At 37.3% G+C, this 22729-nt stretch overlaps 1 protein-coding gene across 6 annotated transcripts in view; it reads right to left on the bottom strand.

The window, feature by feature from the left end:
* Positions 1-11327: 11327 nt before the first annotated feature.
* Positions 11328-22729, bottom strand: part of Dgkb (diacylglycerol kinase beta) — a 667872-nt gene continuing 656470 nt past the window's right edge. For 3 of the 6 annotated variants that reach the window (XM_021201522.2, XM_029540833.1, XM_021201521.2), the window contains one exon: positions 11328-14981. In XM_021201522.2, coding sequence (XP_021057181.1) covers positions 14874-14981 — 108 coding nt within the window. In that variant the 3' untranslated portion in view covers positions 11328-14873. The remainder of the gene's footprint in view (positions 14982-22729) is intronic. The other 3 variants (XM_029540832.1, XM_021201517.2, XM_021201520.2) reach the window with 1 other exon arrangement.

Genomic DNA, 22729 nt, shown 5'->3' with positions numbered 1-22729 from the left:
GCATAGGTTTACAATTCTGAGCTTTGCCATTAGGTAGCTCTAAGACAACCAATGACCTAGAGCACACTCAGGCATAGTGTTGAGAAAAATAATCTTGTAAACACACAAAGTAGTTGCTGGCACATAGCTTGATTGAAATCTTACCCTGGTGAAGCAAAAAACTCAATGTATATTTTGAAATTCTGAAATTACTGAAAGCAAAGTTAGGTTGCATGCCATATGAAACAGACATAGGCACAGACTTTCTAAATAGGTCTCGAGTTACTTATAAAACTATGTGCTTCATGGATGGGTCCATGGCTCCAGCTACACATGCAGCAAAGGGTTCCTTTTTCTGGTACCAATGGGAGGGGACGCCCTTGGTCCTGTGGAGGCTTGATGCTCCAATGTAAAGTGACGCTAGAAGGGTGAGGCAGGAGTGGGCAGATGGGTGGAGGCCTCTTAGAGGTAAAAGGGAAGTGGGATGGGATGGGGGTTGCAGGGAGACAAGGAATGGGAACAACATTTGAAAGGTAGATAAATAAAATAACCAATTTAAAATAAATAAAACTACAATTTAACAACAGAACCTCATGAAATAAGACACTTCTGGACAGCAAAGGAAACAGCGAATTACATGAAGAAGAACCCTACAAAATGGAAGAAAAATCTTTCCCAACTCTATATCAGACAATGGATTAATATCTAGAATAACAAGAAGCTAAAGCTGGCCATCAAGAAAACTACCAACCGAAGTAAAATTGGCTATAGAATTAAATATATTCTCAAAAGATAGAAACATGTTCAATACATATAAAAAGGTGTTCAAAAACATTAGTCTTTTGGGAAAAACATTAAAGTTATTTTCAGATCCTCTTATCCCTGTCAGAAGTGCCAATAAATAAAATGACAACCAGTGTGGCGTTTTCCAAAACGGTTAGAAGTATAGCCTCTTCTATCATTCTTGGCTGTATACCCAAAGTCTCCACATTTTCCTACAGAAATACTTGCTCATTCAAACTCAGTGGTGCTCTATTCACAATGGCCAGTAAATTGAATTAACCTATATGTCCACTGGCTAACAAATGGATACAAAAATGAAGCATTTATATACAACACAACATTACTGAATTGCAAAGAAAAAGGAAGTAATGAAATTTACAGGTAAGTGGATGGAACTGGAAACATTATACTGAATGAGATAACCCAGAACAAGAAATCCAAATGCTACAAGTTCCTTGTGTGGGTAAATCTTGCTTAGAATTTTAAAGTTTGTATATTTAACTTTGAGAACCAGAGAAAGGCAGGAATCTGGAAAGGTGTGTGGAGTAAGTGACGGGAGTTAGTAGAATATGGATGGTATAAAAGTAGGGAACGTTTACACTGGAGGTAGAAAAGTATAACTATAAGTAGAGGTAGTGATAGAGGGCATGAGAGGGTAGCAGGAGAGGGTTATCCGAAATGAATGCTCCATGTAAGAAACACCAGGGAAACTTACTACTTTGTAAGCCAAATAAAAATGCAAATTACAGGCTGAAAAGATAGCTCAGTGGTTAAGAGCACATATTGCTTTTGTAGAGGTCCCAAATCTGGGTTCCCATCACTTAGTCAGGTGGCACACAACCACCCGGAATTCCATCTTTAAGGGGGTCCAATATCTTTAGCCTCCGAAGGCACCCAAGGCTTTGGAAACAAATCAGACTCTCCCAATTCCTTCTGATTGTCTACCCAAACTAACTGATACCATAACGTTACCACAAACTTTCCTTAGGGAAAATAAGCTAGAGCTGCTCTGGAGGCTTGCTTCCTGATATATGCCCTTTACAGTGCGTGTAAAGCCCTTTAGGGGTTGGTGGGAATTATGAGGGTAACATCAGCTTTCTGATTGAATTTGTGATCTACTCTACAGGAGAGCATTTATGACTGCTAAAGTAAACCTTGTCCCAACTCATGACTCAAGAGGTCTTAGACCACAGATTGAAACTGACTAATGCTATTCCACCAATTTGACATGGCATAAAAATACCCTCTACATACTTAGGTTTATATTCATAGGCAAATGCTACACTCAACCTAAATCAGAAAAGCTTGTCTTTGTAACAGATGGTAGTGAATACAGAGAATCATGACTTGTGCAGGTGCTGAGAAAAAGTGATTGTTATGTGCTTAGCCTCCAACAGAACATTGGTACCACATCCTCTAAAGCTCAGAAGACATTGTGGAAGAATGTATGCAAAGAATGTAAGAGATAGAAGAACATCTGTAAAATGTTGACTATTGGACAAGATAGATATTACACCCATGACCATAAGGCTCTCCTGGCTGTCTGTATGAGTCTTGTACAAAACTGGGCCTATCACCAGTTAATCATGAGTTGGAGAAGAACCCGTAGGCCCTACCGTCCTCTGATGTGGCCCATTAGCTACTGATGAAGTCTAGGAAGAATTTTTTTCCTTTCACCTGTTTAGAACTATCCACTTCTGAATAGTTTTAAACCCATTGACATATAAAAAGTGCTTTTTAAACTCATGGGGTCACCAAACAAGACAAATCAGGCTATAGATGCAATGTCTGAAAACCTCTTTCAGGGAGAATGGAGGGTTGACAGGAATGTGAGGATGGGCAGAGTGTCTAGGAAGTAAAAGTGACAGTGATCCAAATGTTGTCCAAACATGCACAACAATCTCAAAGTGTAGGAAAAATTAGAAAACATGGCAGAAGACGTGGTAAGTGCCTCTAGAGAGGGTAAAGACACTTACCACTGAGTCCTAATCTTGGGACACACATGGAGGAAGAACAAAATTAATTCTTCCAACTTGCTTTCTGACTTCTACATTGTACTGACTAGTTTTGTGTCAACTTGACACAGCCAGAGTTATCACAGAGAAAGGAGCTTCAGTTGGGGAAATGCCTCCACTATATCCAGCTGTGGGACATTTTCTGAGTTAGTGATCAAGGTGGGAGGTCCCCTTGTGGGAGGTGCCATCTCTGGGTTGGTATAAGAGAGCAGGCTGAGCAAGCCAGTGGAAGGAAGCAAGCCAGTAAAGAACATCCCTCCATGGCCTCTGCATCAGCTCCTGCTCCCTGACCTGCTTGAGTCCAGTCCTGACTTCTTTTGGTGATGAACAGCAGTATAAAAGTGTAAGCTGAATCAACCCTTTCCTCCCCAGCTTGCTTCTTGGTCATGATGTTTGTGCAGGAATAGAAAGCCTGACTAAGATACACATCATCCCAATAAATAAATGCATTGACATTTTTCCCAAATCAAAGCAACAAAAACAAAACAAAAATAATTTAAAAATCTACAGAAAATTGAGGATCCCTAATTCAACAGGGAAGGCTGAAAGAATTTGAGGAGAAGGGCGATCCTATAGGAAGACCAGAAGTATTACCTAATCTGGACCCCTGAGATCTTTCAAACACTGGACCACCAAACAGACATCATACACCAGCGGATATGAGGCCACCAACACACATACAGTAGAGGACTTCCAGGTCTATGTTCATTCAGAGATGATGCAACTAACACTCAAGAGACTGGAGACCCCAGGGAGTTTAGAGGTCTGGTAGGGTGGAGGCATCCACATGGAGATGGGGTGGGGTGGGGAGGAGGTGTGGGTGGGGAGCAGTGGAGGGTGGGAGGGGAAGGTCAGGGAATGGAATATGTAGTGTAAAAAATGAATTATAAATAAAATTAAATAAAAAAAGGAAATTAAGGATCATGAAAGAAGATAGATTTGGTGCTCTTTTGGCTCATTTTCAAATGTTTGCTTTGTGTTGACATGTATTTTATGGGCATCGGAAAGTTAAGGGCTTGTCTCAAATCCCATATAAAATATAAAAACAGTTAAGGAATTGTTTTTGAATTTGCAAATATTGAGGATTAGAAATACGAATGCAAAGATGGGTAAAATATTTTTGTAAATGAAAATGGAGGGTTTCTCAATGAAACCTTAGCTTTTGTATTTGCTAGGTGAAAAAAAAAATAACCATGGGGTTACTACTGAGAATTCAGATGCATGGACAAATGTGAGCTGTGATTTTTGCTAGTGTGTGAGTTAAAATAAAAGATGAAATGAACCATGATGGTCTATTTTCAATAACAAGACATTTATCTTTAGTATGAAATTCAGTGACCTGCAATTAATATAGGTGATACGCAATTATTCTCCTTGTAGTTGTCAACTAAATTTAACAGTTTTTGTGTGGCATATCAGCTATATATGTGAAGAAATGTAAGACAAAATTTGTATTTTCCTCAAAAGAAGTCTCTAATGATAGAATATAAACATTGAGAATAAGAAAAAAAAATGTATGATATAACAACCTCAAAAGAAACACCAGATATTTAGAACTACATATGTTAAGGTAATCTAAAATATTGCAAGCCAAAGCCAAGTAATTCTTGACAGATGTGCAAGAGGAACTCAAAACATGTATTTGCTCAAGAGCATAGAAAGAGTTACAAATATGTATAAATATTTTGAAAATATTATTTAGCCCATCTGCAGCTCCTATATATGGCTAAGTATACTTAATTCTTTTTATTTATTATTTCTGCATGAATTTCACTGTAACACACAATGTGTTTGGTGGCTAGCAGTGAAACAAGCGTCAAGTGCTCAGGCACCTTTCTCACTCAGCAATTAGGTACTGAAGGAATGCATGTCTGAAGATGCAAGAGTTCAAGAGGATAAAGAGAATCAGAGGGCAGTGGTCTGTAAATTTCTTGGAGACCTATGAATTTCACTAGAAAAACCTTCTAGGCTCACTGTTATCCAAACACAACACCTTTCTTGCTATATTATAAAGGGTAAATATTCCTGTCATTCCTCTCATTAACTGTGCAGTGCTGTTGACAAACATAATTCATGTGACTTTTCATTATTCTTGCCCTTTAATCACTCAAAATACTTTATTGCAATGCAAGGGAATACATTGTCATACATAAACTTTTCACACTTCTACAAGATCCAAATAATTTACTGTTCTCAGCATAGAATCTTTTTTCAAAATGTACTCAGTAAAGACATGGCCAAATTCTGTAGTGTGATTACTTCCTGTCCCCATGAGCCAGGTTTACGTCAGGTATTTCTATTAGAGACTTCAGTGAAGAGAACTTTTTCTCTTCATTTTATAAATGAAGAACCGGAACTTGGTGATCCTTGGTAACCCGTAAAGATTATTCTGCTATAATGCAATCCCACTCTGTGGCTAGTATTGTAAATCTGTTTCAGATGAGAAAAGTATGTCTCTGAATGTGTCTACGAAATATTTCTAGAGGTAGCTGAGCAATGTGAGGAAACCCATTGCAAATGCGGGTGGTACTATCCCCTAGGCTAGGAGCCCAGGTGCAATAAAAAGGAAAATATAAGAAAATTAAGAAGAGCAAGCTTTCTTCTCCCTCCATATAGGTGGTCATGAGCTCAACAATTCTTTCTTCCTGGGGATTCTAGTATTGATCGAAAATAAATCTCTATCTTAAGTTGTTATCAAATAAGGCTATCACTGCAGTGAGGAAAGCTGGGACAGGGTCAGAATCACTGCTGTGATTCTAAGTCACCCTGAAGCCTTCGGAACTTGTTTGCAAATTATTGTGGAAACAGTTTGGAAAAGTTCGTAACGCAAGGGATCCCTAGAATGAGGTAAGCAGAGATGAATGATCCCTGTGCTGAGAGCTTGGCAGACCAGAAGGCCAAGCAGGAAGCATTGGTAAAGTCAGCACTCTTTGAAAGAGGACAACTAGAAGGGAACTGGGCAAACTGATCTGCAGGAGTGAAGATCAAGGAATTGGTTTGTGGGTTCATTATGACGCTCCTTTACCCAAGTGTATAGTGGGGTAAGAAAATGTCTCCAGGAAAATTTGAGGGGCCTATTCAAATGAAAGTATGACAATATTTCTCTCTCTCTTTTATTTAATTAGATATTTTCTTCATTTACATTTAAAATGCTATCCCGAAAGTCCCCTATAGTGTGTGGCAGTGGATCTTTGTAACACCAATATGGAGGGACAAAGACAGGCAGATCTTCTGGCTATTATAAATAAGGCTGTCTTGGGCATAATTTCCCTCTGTGTTGGAGTTTTCCCTTTATTATCCTTTGAAGGGCTGGATTCATTGAAAGATATTATATGAATTTGGTTTTTCCATCTATGGTCATTGAGAGTTTTGCTGGGTATAGTAGCCTGGGCTGGCATTTGTGGTCTCTTAGGGTCTGTATAACATATGTCCAGGTTCTTCTGACTTTCATAGTCTCTGGTGAGAAGTCTGGTNTAATTCTAATAGGNCTGCCTTTATATGTTACTTGACCTTTTTTCCTTGCTGCTTTTTTTTTTTATTATCTTCTTTATTTACATTTCAAATGCTATCACGAAAGTTCCCTATACCCCCACCCCCACCCCTGCTCCCCTACCCACCCACTCCCACTACTTGGCCCAGGCCTTCCCTTGTGCTGGGTCATATAAAGTTTGCAAGACCAAGGGGCCTCTCTTCCCAGTGATGGCCGATTAGGCCATCTTCTGCTACATATGCAGCTAGAGACACAAGCTCAGGGGGTACTGGTTAGTTCATATTGTTGTTCCACCTACAGGTTTGCAGCCCCCTTCAGCTCCTTGGGTACTTTCTCTAGCTCCTCCATTGGGGATCCTGTGTTCCATCCAATAGCTGGCTGTGAGCATCCACTTCGGTGTTTGCCAGGCACTGGCATAGCCTCACAAGAGCCTGCAATATCAGGGTCCCTTCAGCAGAATCTTGCTGGCATGAGCATTAGTATCTAGGTTTGGTGGCTGATGATGGGATGGATTCCCAGATGGGGTAGTCTCTGGATAGTCCATCCTTTCATCTTAGCTCTAAATTTTGTCCTTGCTGCTTTTAATATTCTATCTTTATTTAGTGCATTTGTTGTTCTGATTATTATGTGTCAGGAGGAATTTCTTTTCTGGTTCAGTCTATCTGGAATTCTGTAGGCTTCTTATATGTTCATAGGTATCTCTTTCTTTAGGTATGGGAAATTTTCTTCTATAATTTTGTTGAAGATATTTACTGGCCCTTTAAGTCGAAAATCTTCATTCTCATCTATACCTATTATCCTTAGGTTTGGTCTTCTCATTGTGTCCTGGATTTCCCGGATGTTTTGGGTTAGGTTTTTTTTGCATTTTCTTTGATTTTTGTGTCCATGGTTTCTATGGAATCTTCGGCACCAGAGATTTTCTCTTCCATCTCTTGTGTTTTGTTGCTGATGCTCATATCTGTGGTTCCTGATTTCTTTCCTAGAATTTCTATCTCCAGAGTTGTCTCCCTTTGCGTTTTCTTTATTTTTTCTACTTCCATTTTTTAATCTTGGATGGGCTTTTTCAATTCCATCACCTGTTTGGTTGTGTTTTCCTGTAATTCTTTAAGGGATTTTTGTGTTTATTCTTTAAGGACGTCTACCTGTTTAGCAGTATTCTCCTGTATTTCTTTAAGTGAGTTATTAATGCCCTTCTTAAAATCCTTTACTAGTATCATGAGATATGATTTTAAATCCAAATCTTGCTTTTCGGGTGTGTTAGAGTATCCAGGACTCGCTGTGGTAGGAGTACTGGGTTTTGATGATGCCCAGTGGTCTTTGTTTCTGTTAGTAAGATTCTTACATTTGCCTTTCACCATCTGGTAATCTCTGGTGTTAGATGTTCTAACTTTCTTTGGCTGGAGCTTGTTCCTCCTGTGATTCTGTTAGCTTCCATCAGCAGTCCTGGGAGTCCAGCTCTCTCCTGAGTCTCAGTGGTCAGCGTACTCTCTGCAGCCAAGCTCTCCTCTTGCAGGGAAGGCGCACAGAGGTCTGGAGCTTAGCTCTGCCTCCTTGCTGAAGATGAAGACCCAAAGGGACCCTGTCCAAAAAGCTCTGTTGCTTCTGCAGCCCATGTTCTCTCCTGTGAGGACTGGTCTCTGAGAGACCTGGGATACAAGATGGCGATCTCACCTGAGACCCGGGGTCAGAAATAGTTCCATCCAGAACTATTAGAATTGTTTGTTTGGTTTGTTTGTTTGGTTGTTTGTTTGTTTTTTAATTTGAAGACAAGGAACAAAGCTTGCCCTGGAATTCTCATACTCGAGAAGATGGGACAGGAGGATAACAAGCTAAAAAACAGCCTGATCTATGGAAGGCCTGAACTTTGAAATGTTCAATAGGGAGCCCCTGAGATGACTTAGTAGGTAATGGTCCTTGTCTTGGTAGCCTGATAACCTGAAAGAAACAATATATTTGCGGGAGGAGAAAACTGGCTCAACAAAGTTGTCCTCTGTCTTTCACATGTATGCTCACAGGTTCACATGTACATTTGCACATAAACAAATAATGAATAAAATTTTAGAATGTGATGAAATGGACTATATAGATTAGTGATTCTCAACCTGTGGTGATTCTCATCCTGTAGGTCCAGAGATCTTTTTTTTGGGGGGGGGGGTTGTCAATGATCCTTTCACAGGTATCACATATTAGATATCCTGCATATCAGATATTTATGCTACTATTCACAACAGTAGTAAAGTTATAGTTATGAAGTATCAATGAAAGCAATCTTATGCTTGAGGGGTCACGCTAGCATGAGGAAGTATATGAAATGGATTCAAAATATGGAAACTTGAGAACCACTCCTGTAGATCAAGGATCTTGGTGTTTACTGTCTGTCTCTTTTAAAATTATATACAGTTTGTGCTTGGAATTTTTCCAGCTGTTCCAATGCTTAGGAGTTCAGAAAAAAACAATGTAATCATTGTATCTGGTGACAAGCTGATGATGAATATTTCTTGACGATGAGGTTCATTTGCTATTAGGGCTGACATCAAACTCTTCCATCAGAGTTTGATTTTATTGAAGAAAATACATTGCTAATACCTAACTCATCTGCCTGTTTTACACTGTCAATGCAATATACATTGGATGGACAACCCATGGTTTCATGTTACCTCACTGCCAATCTAGCATTTGCAGATCCCTTTCCATGACCTGTGACCATATATGCCAAGTGACCTCCTACTTCTCTCACATACCCCTTTTCTAGCTTGTCCCTTGTTGTTCAGCCTAAAGTCTATGAAGTACATGGACCCTGTGTACCCCAACCTCCATAACCTTTGAGAGGGCAGCTTAGGATAAACGCTGACCACTAAATAAGATAAGCGGACTTCTGGGCCGGTGTCTTCCCAGGGCAAGGAAAGAGGCTTCAGTGTATGAGAGCCATGGGACATAGTTCTCCTTGCCATTCTTCCCAGGACCTGCCAGGTCTGGATGGGTGTCCCTCTGGGAAAGGAATACTCTCTTCAGCACTTGTGACAGAATATGTAGGGACTAGAGGAATAATTCTTTTTTTTTTTTTTTTTTTTTTTTTTTCCGTGGGAGAAAGCTATTTATTAGCTTGATCTCTATGGCTTGCTCAACTTGTTTTCTTGTACATTCCAGGATCACATGCTCAAGGCTTATTCTTTCATCCATGGGCTGGNGCCTTATATATCAATCATTAGTCAAGAAAATGTCTCACAGACATGTCCACAGGCCATTTCTGAGTGGGTTCTCTCTTTTCAAATAACTCTAGTTTATGCTAAGTTGACAAAAGTAACCAGCACAATTGATTGCTCATCAACTTTACACACAAATATATCACTACCAAATAACCAAATTATAACCATACAGGTAAGCAAGATATTTACAGGAGTAATTAAAGTAAAATCAGTTTAATAGTGTAGGTTCTAATATAACTTGGACAGTTTGAAACACAGATATAAAGATATGGTTACCTAAGCCAACAAGCAAATCATGCAACGTATTCTTCGATCACAGACCTCAGAAGAAAACATCTTTGCTGATGTCATGCTTTTGGAATTTTTGCTTCTATTCTGTGAGGTAGTACTTTTGTTTAAAACACCACGTCTCATTAGAACACAGTCCAAAAATGGAATGATATGAGAATTCTGAGTGCTCTTGAAAAAAACTCTCAATCACCAGTTGTGGGAAGCCATTCNCAGTCTCAGCTCTTGCACCCCAAGGGAAGTAAACCCATTCCACTGGGATGAGTGAGATTTGCCTTCATGACCAGCCCTCACCGTTGCAGAGTTTGGCTCATTGCACGTGAAAGGGTGGTTGTGTTTTATTAACTATATCCTTCTTGATCGCTGTTAGCTGAGGAAGTTAATGGCAAACAGCCCCTTTGATATGGAACATCTAGCTAGTGATAGGCACATAGAGTATAATATTCTATGGAGTTGTATTAACAGTACCAAATGTAGTTTTCATCAGGATTGATTTTTCCTAAGGTCAACTAAGCAGATAATCAATGTTTACAACGAAAGATGCTTTTTGGATAAGAGACTCAGTCATTACTTGTCACATATTTAACATTGAGTATTTAGTCTTACTACTAAAACCAATAGCATTTCAGTATTCTGGAACTTAAAATTTTAAAGAAGTTATACAAAATGTGTAAAGATCTGGAATGGGAACAGCACCACATTACTACGTTGAGGCTGCTAAATTCAGAACATTTGAGAATTACTTTGTTTTTCCCATTCATTTCTACTTGTTTGCTTGCTTCTCTCTCCCATCCATCTTCTCTGCCTTGATTTTCCATGACATTTGTAAACTGAAAACACAGTACACATGCTCCATTGATCAATTCTCTAATAGTTAATGAATCAAGGTGATGGAGCACAGAGGACTGGATTGCATGATTTGGGTCTCATGTACTCATGTTTTCTTGTTATCTTATTCTGGCTTTTCTTATTCATATTTATTTCTCTTTGTAAAATTCTAGATCTTCAAAAGTGCCATTTGTAGACCTACCTTCTCTTAAGGTAATTTGGAATGACTCCCTTTTCCCTTAGACATAATTAATATTTCATATACATAATTCAATCATATAATGTAGTCATTAATACATTCAACTCTTCTAGTAGATGTGAATATTTAGAGAAAAGAATGCACCCTTGAAAAACATTTTGTAATTGTTTCAAGCCTTTTGAAAATATTTGCCTCAGCCAACACACAAATGATAGCTGATGCCTGTTCTAGAATATAATTAGAAATTAATTGCACATTGAAATTCAATTGTATTCTTTATAACCCTTCACTTAGCTTGCTGACCTTTGTTGGATCTGCAAAAATACTATATGATCAAAAATATAATGTAGGGAAAAAGCATCACAGTGTTGAATGGTTTGGTTTTTAAAGACAAGTGATTTAATCCCCAAACACAATCTTCTTGTTCCTGACAAAAGCAAGGTGGCTTGCACGGGTCTTCTACTGGAAAGTCACTGAGGATGTTCTCAGAGATAGTTCACATGAAAGGAGCATTGGGTCCAGGACAAATGATGCACAAGTGAATGGTTAACACTTTTATTTCAAAAACCAGGATTTGTACATAACACTTTCTGAGAAAATAATTAAGATAGTTTAATTAAACAAACCCTATGTTTTAAACACAATAAGAATATATAGAAAGGTTCAAATGAGAATTTATTCAAACCTTTAAACACAATTCAATTCAGTTGGCTGGTTTAAGGAGGTGATTTCTGATTTCTGTCTTTCACAGAACAGGAGGCTTTTTTTTTTTTAGATTTATTTATTATTTTTATTACACTCCACAGTCTCAATATATGCTATAAGTGCTATAAAGATATATTCTTTAATGTGGAATATATGTTATGCATCAATTAATTCTTTGAGGGTTATATGTACCATAAAAATACGTCTTTCTTTTCAAAACCAACAGAAATCCAGCTAACACTAACAGCAAAGGGAAAGGAACCACCAAAGAGCCCTAGCTAGTGGGAGTGGCATCGACAGTCTCAGGTTCAAACAGATCCTGCCCCAGAGAAAGTATTTAGCTGCACTCTAATACAAGACACCCGAACAAAGTGGGAAATGGATGTGTGGCTCCACAGTGCTCACTGTTTTACATTCTTGCCTTCAGAAGACTGTCTACACTGAACTCCTGATAAGAGAGCCCGAGAAAGGCAACAATCACATAACCCATTCAAAGCAAACGACTTTTTTCTTCTGTTACAAAATCTTGATCATCACTCTCCACATCAAATATACACGATACACACATGATGGAGAGTAAGAAAATACACATGTGATATTTGAAATACTGAATGCACATAGATACTGCCCTTCCTATTTCCTGAAAGTGTGCATTTCCAGGTTTTTTTCTGGAATCTGTCATCTCTGTTTATGAACTTAGTGTATGGCAGTGTTTAGCAGGGTATGAAATTCTATCCTTGAGGTCTTCTGACCTTTGTAAGTTAGTGCAATATTCATTTTCACACCACTTAGAACTTTATCACTACTTTGTCTACAATAGTTAAAAAAAGTTGACTCAACACCTCCAACACCCACACACCTGGAAGAAAAGTTTCCATTTTGTAAAGCTAACATTCATTATTCAGTATTTTAATATGCCATAGAACTTTCCATTTAGAATTTTCCTTAAAATATATATTCTTCACATGAAGCTGTCATAAAAAAGGAGAGAATATCTTCTCTTATTTCAAAGCCATCAAAGTAGATTTAAAAAAAAAAAAACTACTTTCCAAACCCCAGGAGTAGTGTACTCAAAGGGCAAGCACATTAGTTATCTTTTTTTATTTTTTTAAAAAAAAATGAGTTTAGAAAAGTCAAAATTGATTCCTTTTTGAAGACTTATTAGTGTTACCCATGAATCTAATGGACTGAAATGTAGTACCTATTAACACTGGTGGTGGTCATTCAGCTATGCTGAAGTGAAGCAGGGGCCCACTATGTCAGCTACAGAAATCATCTAGGCCAGTTCTTTAGTTTTCTACTATCATTTCCCAGTGCACAGATGCTGCAAATAATTCAGAAACTGCTGCTGCCTTAATGTCTTTCAGAACATGAAATAATTTGTGGATTCAAAAGAACATTTCGGCACAAGGTCTGCCTGCCCACTGTAGAAAATCTCATCAATTTGTGTAAAAATATTTATTACCTGTAACCAGAGATGCACAAAAGCAAAAGATGTGTTATGTAACATTATGTGAGTGGTATGTTTGTGGTTGTTTTGAGCATTCTTTTGGTCTAGATTACTGTTCCGATGAATAACTATTTTATTATTACTATACTAGGACAACTGATTGCTGTACTGAATTTGCAATTTTAATCATAATTTTCCTGGGTAAGCTAAATTATGTCTTAATTCTATTCAAAAGCTTTTATTTTTGAAGCAATTAAAGTTATTGTTGATTGGTATTTAGCATCCAATGTTCCTGGAATACTAAAGGAATACACTTTATACATAATCTTCCATTACAGAACATTGCTTGAGAGCAGCTATTTGATACAACAGCATTCACTTGAGTTTTCAAACCAAAGAAGTAAAATTACAGCAATTTCACTTGAAATCAATAAATCCATGCACAGGGTTGTGTTCAACAGAATCACTAACTGCTATTTGTTATTCAAAGATGAAAGAATCAATAGAGAAATAGAACTGATAAATCATTAGCACTTTAATGCAGAGCAGAGAGGAAAGTTGATAAATCATGCATTTCAAGCACGCGTTTTTCCTGATGGCGTGGGGTCTGAAAACATAAATCGTGCAGTGATGAGATGCAGGTCAGTGTGACTGAACTACACTGAAACTGCTCAGTTTCGTTTCATATGATAGCCTCAAAGAAACACTAGGAAGAGCAGTAGTTCCACATTTCTTTAAACAATCAGAGACCAGACCATGCCTTGAACACACCTTAAACAGTGAGCTAGGCCTTATATATTCCCAAACATTTTAATGTCATGAAGATGGGGCAGCAATGAATGAGTAGTAAGAGGCTAATTGCATGCATGATTTGCTTCAATGAGCTCAGTATTATTGCAGGTACCAGTCTACCTGAGAAGGAACCAATGCTGTCATTTACCTTCTTGAAGTGCACTTAACAGATCCATTAAAAAATCACAGTCATATATGGTAGGGGGACCAAATAACCATGAAATTGGCAATTGAGATTTGATTATGCTGTATGATTTACTGGTTTTGAATGGTGAGCATTTTAATCACAATAAATGGGTAGCTCACTCTCTTCTGACATTTTACTTTTCACAAAGTCATAAGAACTCTAATTTCTGATTCTTTGGTGGGAAACAGATTCATTAGGCACATAGTTTAAACCATCTATTTGGCTACTACTGTGATTATGCATTTGTGTCTAGATTCTTATGTAGAAAGGAATAAAGCTTTCTATATAATCAAAATTACTTCCAGTAATATATTTTCTCTCATGTTTTTAGAATTATAAACAAACTGAAAATCATTTTTCTAGTGTTTTAGCTCAAGAAAAATCTTATGCCTGATATTTTAGTGTCTTATGGGAAGAGTAAAGATACTGAAAAACAGTATTTAGATAGAACATGGTATCATTGACAATGCTTTAATAAAATCTTTGAATTTAGCTTCTTCTTAAGCCACGGGTTGAAAACCATGGATGCAGTGACTCTAATAGGCAAAGGATGGCAGTTTGCACTTGGGATTGTTACAGCCTTAGTTATTACTGCTTGCCAATGACAGCAACTATACAACACATCCTTTCCCATCATATTTCTTTGATCTTTTGCAGGTTTTTTTTTCCTCACAGCCAGTAAGTGGAAATGGCATAAGATACATTTGGGAGACAGAAACCCTCCGGGAGAGCATGCAACTAAAATATGCAGTATCACATCATATAAACTTCTACTTTTTCATGCAAATAGGCCTATAAAAACAGAGACAACAAATTTTCTAATAGCCAAATTTTACATCAGCTCAATAACAAAAACTGTGAATTCCATGATTTTGTAGGAGCAGGAGACTTGAAAGGGTTCAAAGTGTTCCATGGCCCAAGTATGCTATTTAGATTTCTCCTGATGGAGGCTCACTCCTTGCTTCGGTTTCTTGTTCTTTTGATAAGTGAGCAGAATAATCCAGTTTTGGGTGGAGGGCCCATCAGCATTGGGGCTTGGTTCTTGTGTGAAATTTTTATCTAGGAAAGAGAAAGAGTGTTATAAGATACTAAGATCCTAAGTTCTGGGAACCTCTGCTGCTGTGCATCACGAGTTACACACAGTTAAAATTCAATTTCAGAAATTTCGAAAATATTTAAGGGAGACAAGGACATACATTTAAATAATTCTCACATGCAGGCCAAACAGAAATTATCTGGTCACGATTTTAATGTGGTCTTATATCTAACGCACTAGTACTACTCCAGTCTCCCTGATTTCTTAATTTAGATTGCATGAGTAGCCAGTGCCATGTCATAACCATTAGGCACATATTATCGAAACGGGAAAAGATGAGCTATAACTCTCTTCAATCCATGGCCCAGTGTTAGGAGGTACTTAGCATTAGGCAAATCTTATTTATCTTTTTAATCACATTGTTTCTCTCTTTCAACACGAGCTGCAAGGCTTCATTTCCAAACAATCATTAAGAATGAAAGTCAAAAGTTAACATGCATGAAAGGTCAGAAATGATCTCTCTAATTTGTTAATTAATTGGTAATACAATAGAATCAGATACTGAGAAAGTCTGCTTAAGACACTCAGAGGCACTGTTCCAAAGCCACTCCTGTTGGTTTCTGTGGTATAAAACTACGAATCACCTTAAATGAGACAACCTTAAAGTAGATTATGTCTGCAATTTTCTCTAATTCAACTCTAAATTAGAGAAGACATTTTATGAATATATGCTATGCTCAAAGCTAATTGAAAGCAATTATCAAAGTGGCATTTTGTCTGTGACTTTAAGATACATTGTAAGATAATAAATGATTCTCATTATGTAATAAAAAGGTCACATCTTGCCTTAGGCTATGAGTTTTTCAAAAGCAATCTGAGACATTTTCTTTAGCGAACTGCGACTAATACAAGAGCCATCGCTTATTAAATATCAGTTGTCACCTGGGCAGCATCCGCACTAGAGATGAGCATTCCTTTCAAAAAGAAACACCACCTCATTAAAGGCTGAAAAAATATATCTCTGAAAGTGCATACCTGACATTTTCAAGTTAAAATAAATCCCCTTCACTTGTCATTCACTAATAGTAATGAAGCAAAAAAAAATAAAAAATAAAATAGGTGTTTGTCACATGAGTCACATCATTGAATCAGTATTAGGACTTTTGGGGAATGAAAATTCATATTCTAGAAAGGCAGAAGTACATTTAAAAATTCCAAACGAACAAAAATCTTTAAATATGTTGGAAGCTGCCTATTCTGGAAAGATACATTTTTTTAAAAAAAAATAATAAATGCATTGCATTTGTAAAGGCTGATAGCCCAAGTCAGTTCCAAACTCTCTGGATGCTGACTTTATTTTATTTTTTGTTCTCTATGATATGAGAAATGGGTAGCCATCAGTTAAGATGTCAAAATACTCCCTTCATATGTAGATTAAAAATGATCTCCACCAAACTCTCCCTTCTCATTTCATTTTTCTATCACACTGAAAATTAATTGATTGATTTCTATTCTTATTAGTTTGATCTTTGACAATTTCATCTATCCTTCATCTTCTTCCCAACAAGCTAACTTTTCTCTTCGTCTCATCCAGTCTCCATCTTACTTTCAGGTTGTTGCTGTGGCTGTTGTGTGACCACCTCTGGAGATACAGGTGTGAAGCTAGGTACCAGGGCATCGATAACTCAGCGGCAGCTCCCTCACAGAAGACAGTGACCTTCTCTTCTCCAACAGTACTGGGTTGCCATGAGCTCCCTTATAAGGAAGAGACCCAAGCTTCTCCTCTATCTCTGACCGAATGTTTACTGGCTCAGTCTCTAAGTCACTGATTTTTAACTCTGACTTCTTTAGATGGGATCTCATACAGTATTCTGGATAATTTACTCAGCAGAAATTATACTACTTTTCCTTTACTTCAGACATTGTACCAATAAATTAGAATAAATACACAATACGTAATCATTGCTTTTAAGAAATTAAACTACTCTACAAAGGGAAAATTAAGAGTATTCTACGATGACATTTTAAGTGTTGAAATAGGGAGCTAAGCAGAAAGGGACGACTTTTCAGTTCTGAAATTGAATCATTTTATGCAAAATGTTATTTTTAAATGAGCACCTAAGGAAGTAGTTATTATATATTACCTAAAAGATGACTCTATCTTCAGATGAAAATAAACAAAATGAACAAAATTAGAATATAATTTTTGTATTTGTAGTTCAGGGCCTACATCTATTATCAGTTACAATAGGACAGGGTCATTTTGGAAAGTGCTATAATTATTAAGTTGTTATGAGAAATCTTTCCAGTCACATAAAATCAGCATCAGTTTAGATGAGGTACAGCTAATAGTTCACATAATGAAGATCTATGAGACTTGCATATTGGACATCATTTGAAAAGAATAAATCTTTGTCCTAATTCTGTTAAAAATATAATAATATCTCACTCCGTGCTTTTGATATTATGAGGCCTAATGTTCAGATCACTTTTTCATTTTAGAAGAAGTATATGAACCAGTTTTGTTTATGCAATTATCTATAATCTGTCCTCTTGCTTGTTTGCTATTTCCTATCATCAGTGTATACAATTTGCTTTTAAAATACAAATTTATTTCTACAAAAACAAAATGGGAGAGAACTCATTAGTTGTGTTTTTTCTTTTGGCCAGAAGATATAACAAGGGAGAAACTTGTACTGATAAAGTTTCTAACACACATCCAAGCTTTGAGCATACAGCGTCTCATTGGATAATTATGTGTCCTTATACTTCCTGAAGTAAAAAACAAGATGTAGCTTCATGAAGACAGCAAAACATTGTTATAAAATGTGCAAAATGACAAACACTGTCCTCAAAGGATGGGCATTCTAATCTTCTATAGAACTACTGTGGAAGAAGAAAGGCATTTCTCCTGAGCTGGGCCTAGGTAAAATGTCTGCAGTTTTAGTACCTAGCAGACCATGGCAGGAGGAACACTGACTAGATACTGTTTCCAATAGAAAAGCAAAAATGAAACAAATAAGTGAAGGCGTTTCCACTGATACAAGTTTAATGTAGTATATGGCTGTAATGACAGTCTCCAGGAGTCTGAGACAGGAAGATCGCCAGCTAGAACCAGTCTAAAATAGAAAACAAAGTAGAAAATTCCATATGGAAATTAGGAGGGTGGGTGGGAGGGTCAGAAACAGGGAAACAGAAAAAGACTTATCTATCTATCTATCTATCTATCTATCTATCTATCTATCTATCTATCTATCTATCTATATCTTCTATCATCTATGTATTATCTATGTATAGCTACCTATATATCTATCGATATCTATCTACCTATCTATCATCTGCTTTTCGTCTGTCTGTCTGTCTCTCTGTCTGTCTGGCTGTCTATATATCATCTATCTATCTATCTATCTATCTATCTATCTATCTATCTATCTATCTATCTATCTATCTATCTTTACCTATCTATGTAGAGAGAGACAAAGACGGAGATCAACTTGATAACTGTAAACAACATCCCTACTAGATACCACATACTATCAAGTGAAAAATCTCAATACCCAGAATGAGTTACTTGTTTTTTGCTTTGTTGTTGTTGTTGTTGTTGTTAGCCAGCAGCAATCCCAGAGAACCCCAAATGTTATAAGCCATTTCTCTTGGCTACCTTCCAGAACCTGATGGAAACTCTGCACATACAGGAGTCATAAATTAAGAATAGATAAAGCACATATATATAGTTTCTACATGGAAGTAAAAAATTTAAAGAACATTAGCAAACTATATAAAGATTTAGTAAGATTTCTTGTAACAGGGTTTCTGTTGAGTGCCTTGCTCATTGCTGAATGCTGCTTGGTTCATCCACATTTTTGAGATGCTCTCAACTAAAAGCCATTTATATGAAAATAAACAGTGGTATGGAAAAGTATAGAATTGATGTATGATTTCATTAAGTAATAAAAGAAAAAGTTTATTCCTTCCTGGGTTCAGAGCAGAAGGTGAACAGGGTCTCTTCACTTTAGGCCATAGTGCTTTCTCTAAAGACTTACTGGTAACCAAGTGAAGTAGAAGAGAGGTGAGCTTTCTTTTCATCTATTTCCTGATCATTATTTGGCTCAGGTCACTGATACATGTGTATCTGGTCTCCTGTCACCTAGTGTCAAATATTTCCACCTACCTTTAATATGAAAAATAAAATTTAATTTCCTTATGGAATCTCTACACCAGCTATTCCCTTGAGACCTAGCGTTTTATCTAAACTCGTAAAATATTCTGATAGGCCTGGAAAAAAAGATGTACTTACTTTCTTTAAGGAAGTCATATATTGCTACTGTTTCAGTCTTGAACATATCCAAAGGAATCAAGGGTTTACTCGGTAGCTTATGATGCTGTTGGGAGTCAGTGCAACATTAGGAGGTGGGGCCTTGTGGAAGGAGACTAGGTTATTGGTAGTGTGCTCTCAGGGAGATATTTAAACACTCAGTCCCTTCTCTCTCCTTTGTCTTTTGGCTGTTTTCTCTACTTGATGTTAGCTCCATCATGTTCTGTACCACCACAGACCCAAAGCAACAAGACCAGGTAACTATGAGCTGTAGGTGCTAAAACTGTAAATCTTTCCTTCCTATGAATTACTTTTCTTGAGTATTTTCTCAGACTGAAAGAAGGATTGCCAGTGTACCTACCTGGAAAAGACTAATTCTTATCATGATTTTGCTTTTCCCATATTTGATTTTATTCTCCCAACAACCCTAAGATGTGTCAATATTTTTATTTCATACTAAAGGTCAAAGAAACTTGGTTCCTGTAATCTGTGTAACACATTAATTTGTAAATACAAGAGCAGAGTTTGGCAACTGCCCCTCCCTGATTTCACCTTGCTAACTTACCCTCTGTAAATTGTTACTAGCTATTTTCCTGGAAAGATCCTTTTTAAAGTGGGACAGTGTGTGTAGTGTGTGTGTAGTGTGTGTGTGTGTGTGTGTGTGTGTGTGTGTGTGTGTGTGTGTGATAAACATTGTACTGCAAAGATATTGAGAGGAAGCAATGTCTACTTGTCATGATGGAAAACTGTGGTGTATGAGTAAACCTGCGTTTTGTTCTCATCATCATAGTTAGGGACTGGGAGCCAGATCTGAGGCAGGGCCATTAGCAGGCAGGGCAAGGTAGTGAACCACTCAAAAAGTGAAACAGATTATTAGTGGCAGAGCCAAACTAGATTGAGCAAAGGCAGATTCAATAGATGTTAAGGAGGCACAAGCTAAAGAATATGACAACTTGGTTGTGCTGACTAATGGCAAAGGGGAAGGCATTTGTAGATCTTCTAGGCTTTTAAATTTGAATTGCTCTGTGTGAAGTGATAGAATGAAAGGTACTTTTGGCATTGGTGACAACTGGGAAGTTGGTGACGTCAGTGTAGAGTGTGACAGTCTGAAGGAGAGGTCCAATGTCTTTGTGGGTATGTTGTTCAGAAGGCCTATGTGAACTTAGTGTACTCATAATAACATGAGACTAGATAACTGATGAGATAGCAAGTCGGAAATGTAGACATATGATTCTTAAACAGGAGAATATTGACGTTTAATATTGAAATAAGAGAATGACATCATGTGAAAACTATACCATTAACCACCAGAGAAGTAGGTATAAATGATAAAAGGAGTTGCTCTCATACACAATGTCTAGTAAGTCCTCAATGTGGTCTAATTCTTGTCTATTAAGTAGGGTATAACTTTTCAAAGCCCATTCATTTGAAGAACATGCATGCTGAAATTTGTTACAATGGTCTGCATACAAGTTATCTAAGCTATTAGGATGTTTAACCTAATTCAAAATATTTAAATTATGTTTGAGAGCTATATGCTGGAGGATGTTTACGCAGATGTCCACATAATTGCGTGGCTGGCAAATGTCCACAGTTCTGAGGAGGGCTAGATGGCAACTGCTTATGGCTTTTAGCTTTTTTGTTTCTATAACTTCGCACATGGTGATTCAAATTTAGAGGAATAGAAGATGTACAAGCACCTTCCTCCTTTCCAGTACCCACCCAATTCAAATCACTGTGGTCCACAGCCTGTGCCTCCTTGTTGTCTCTTGAATCTTCCTTTGCTAAATTCAGTTTGGTACTACCATACAGTCTAAAAATAAATGCTTGTAGTTGCTATAGTTCAGTGTAGTTTTAGGACTATGGGAAAGTAAATGAGAATGACTGTTGCAATAAGGCTTTATTTATGGAAGCTGACTTTGAATTTCATAACATTCTCACGTTATGAAATATTATTCTTCTCTTGATTTTTCATACCTTTTAAAATGTGAGAACTATTCTTATATACAGCTATATAAAAAGTAGCCTTCATTTGATGACCTTTCATGCAATAGTGAAAATCCAACACTAAATTGGGAGTTATAAAGTGAAACCTTTTAATTTAAAATTATTCTATATGAAGTACTCATTATTTGAACGAAGAAGACGATTTTTAGCAGTACATCTTTGCTATACTAAGTGCCAACATACAGAATTTATTTAGTGAAAAATTCTCAACTGGAATGCATGCTAATTGTCTTCAAATTTGGTCATATATACATTGATTAAACTCAGTTTCAGTGAATAATGTCTTTAATGTATTCTCATGGCTCTGAACTAGGTTGAGCTTAATAATACCATGGTTCCTAAAATGTACCTCAGTAGGTTGCATACCCCTTTATAAATATTCTCTCTGTGCCTAGCCAAAATTTTCTCTTCTTGTTTCATCTCTTTAAGAGTTTATTATCACTGGATTTATTCATCTGCCTTAGAAATGAATGGAGTTTTCAGTGCAGTATATACTATAAATTATCTCTGGGTAGAGCTTAATTTAGCAATCACCTGGAACATTAAAATTTACCAAGTTGGAATCATGGAGTAAGGTAGTATCCTTTCAAGAGTGGCAACCCCTTTGAACTTAAGCATGCAAGAGTCACATGACAGTGGGGGGTGGGGGTAAAGTGCATACAAAATGTTCAGGTGGCAAGAGAAGGAAAGAGAGAAAAGTAAAGAGGAAGAAAGGGAGAGAAGGAGGGGGAGAGGGAAGGAAAGAGGCAGAAGGAGGGAGGGAGTCCGAGGGAGGGGGGGAGGAGAGGGAAGGAGAGAGGAGAGACAGAAGGGGAGGGGGGAGGAGGAGGGAGAAGGATCAAGAGGGGAGGGGAGGAAGAGGGTAGAGGGGAGGGAGAGAGTGGACAGGGGAGGGAGAGGGAAAGGGAGAAAGGGAGGGTAAGGGAGGGAGAAAGAGAGAGAGACAGAGACAAAGAGACAGAAACAGAGTGTGAGGCTAAATCACAACAATTTTTTGAAGTCCATACTCAGCTTCATTATGATTCCATTTTCTGGAATGATAACAATTTTCAAATTCAATGTTAAGTATTTAATAGCACCAGATTCAAAGAAGCGTTGTTAGCATTTAAGACAAACTCTATAAACGTAAAGATGAGATACTTCCTTGCTGATGCAATTCACAGGAATTTAAAATTCAAAGGAATTTTAAAAAAATTAAAAATTTTTTTACATATGAAAAAAAGAGGCACTTATTTTTCCTCCTGATGGCCATGAGCCATTTGGCCATGCTGAAGCAGAAATAGATATATACCTAGATTTAGAATTTCTTTTAAGACAGCATTTACAGCAAATGGTGCTGGCACAACTGGCAGCTATCATGTAGAAGAATGAGAATCGATCCATTCTTATCTCCTTGTACAAAGCTCAAGTCTAAGTGGATCAAAGACCTCCACATAAAACCAGAGACAC

The sequence above is a fragment of the Mus pahari genome, chromosome 7 (genome assembly GCF_900095145.1).
Source record: "Mus pahari chromosome 7, PAHARI_EIJ_v1.1, whole genome shotgun sequence".
Classification (NCBI taxonomy): Eukaryota; Metazoa; Chordata; class Mammalia; order Rodentia; family Muridae; genus Mus; species Mus pahari.
The sequence above is the reverse complement of the archived record's forward strand: the minus strand, read 5'-3'. Positions and strand labels throughout refer to the sequence as shown.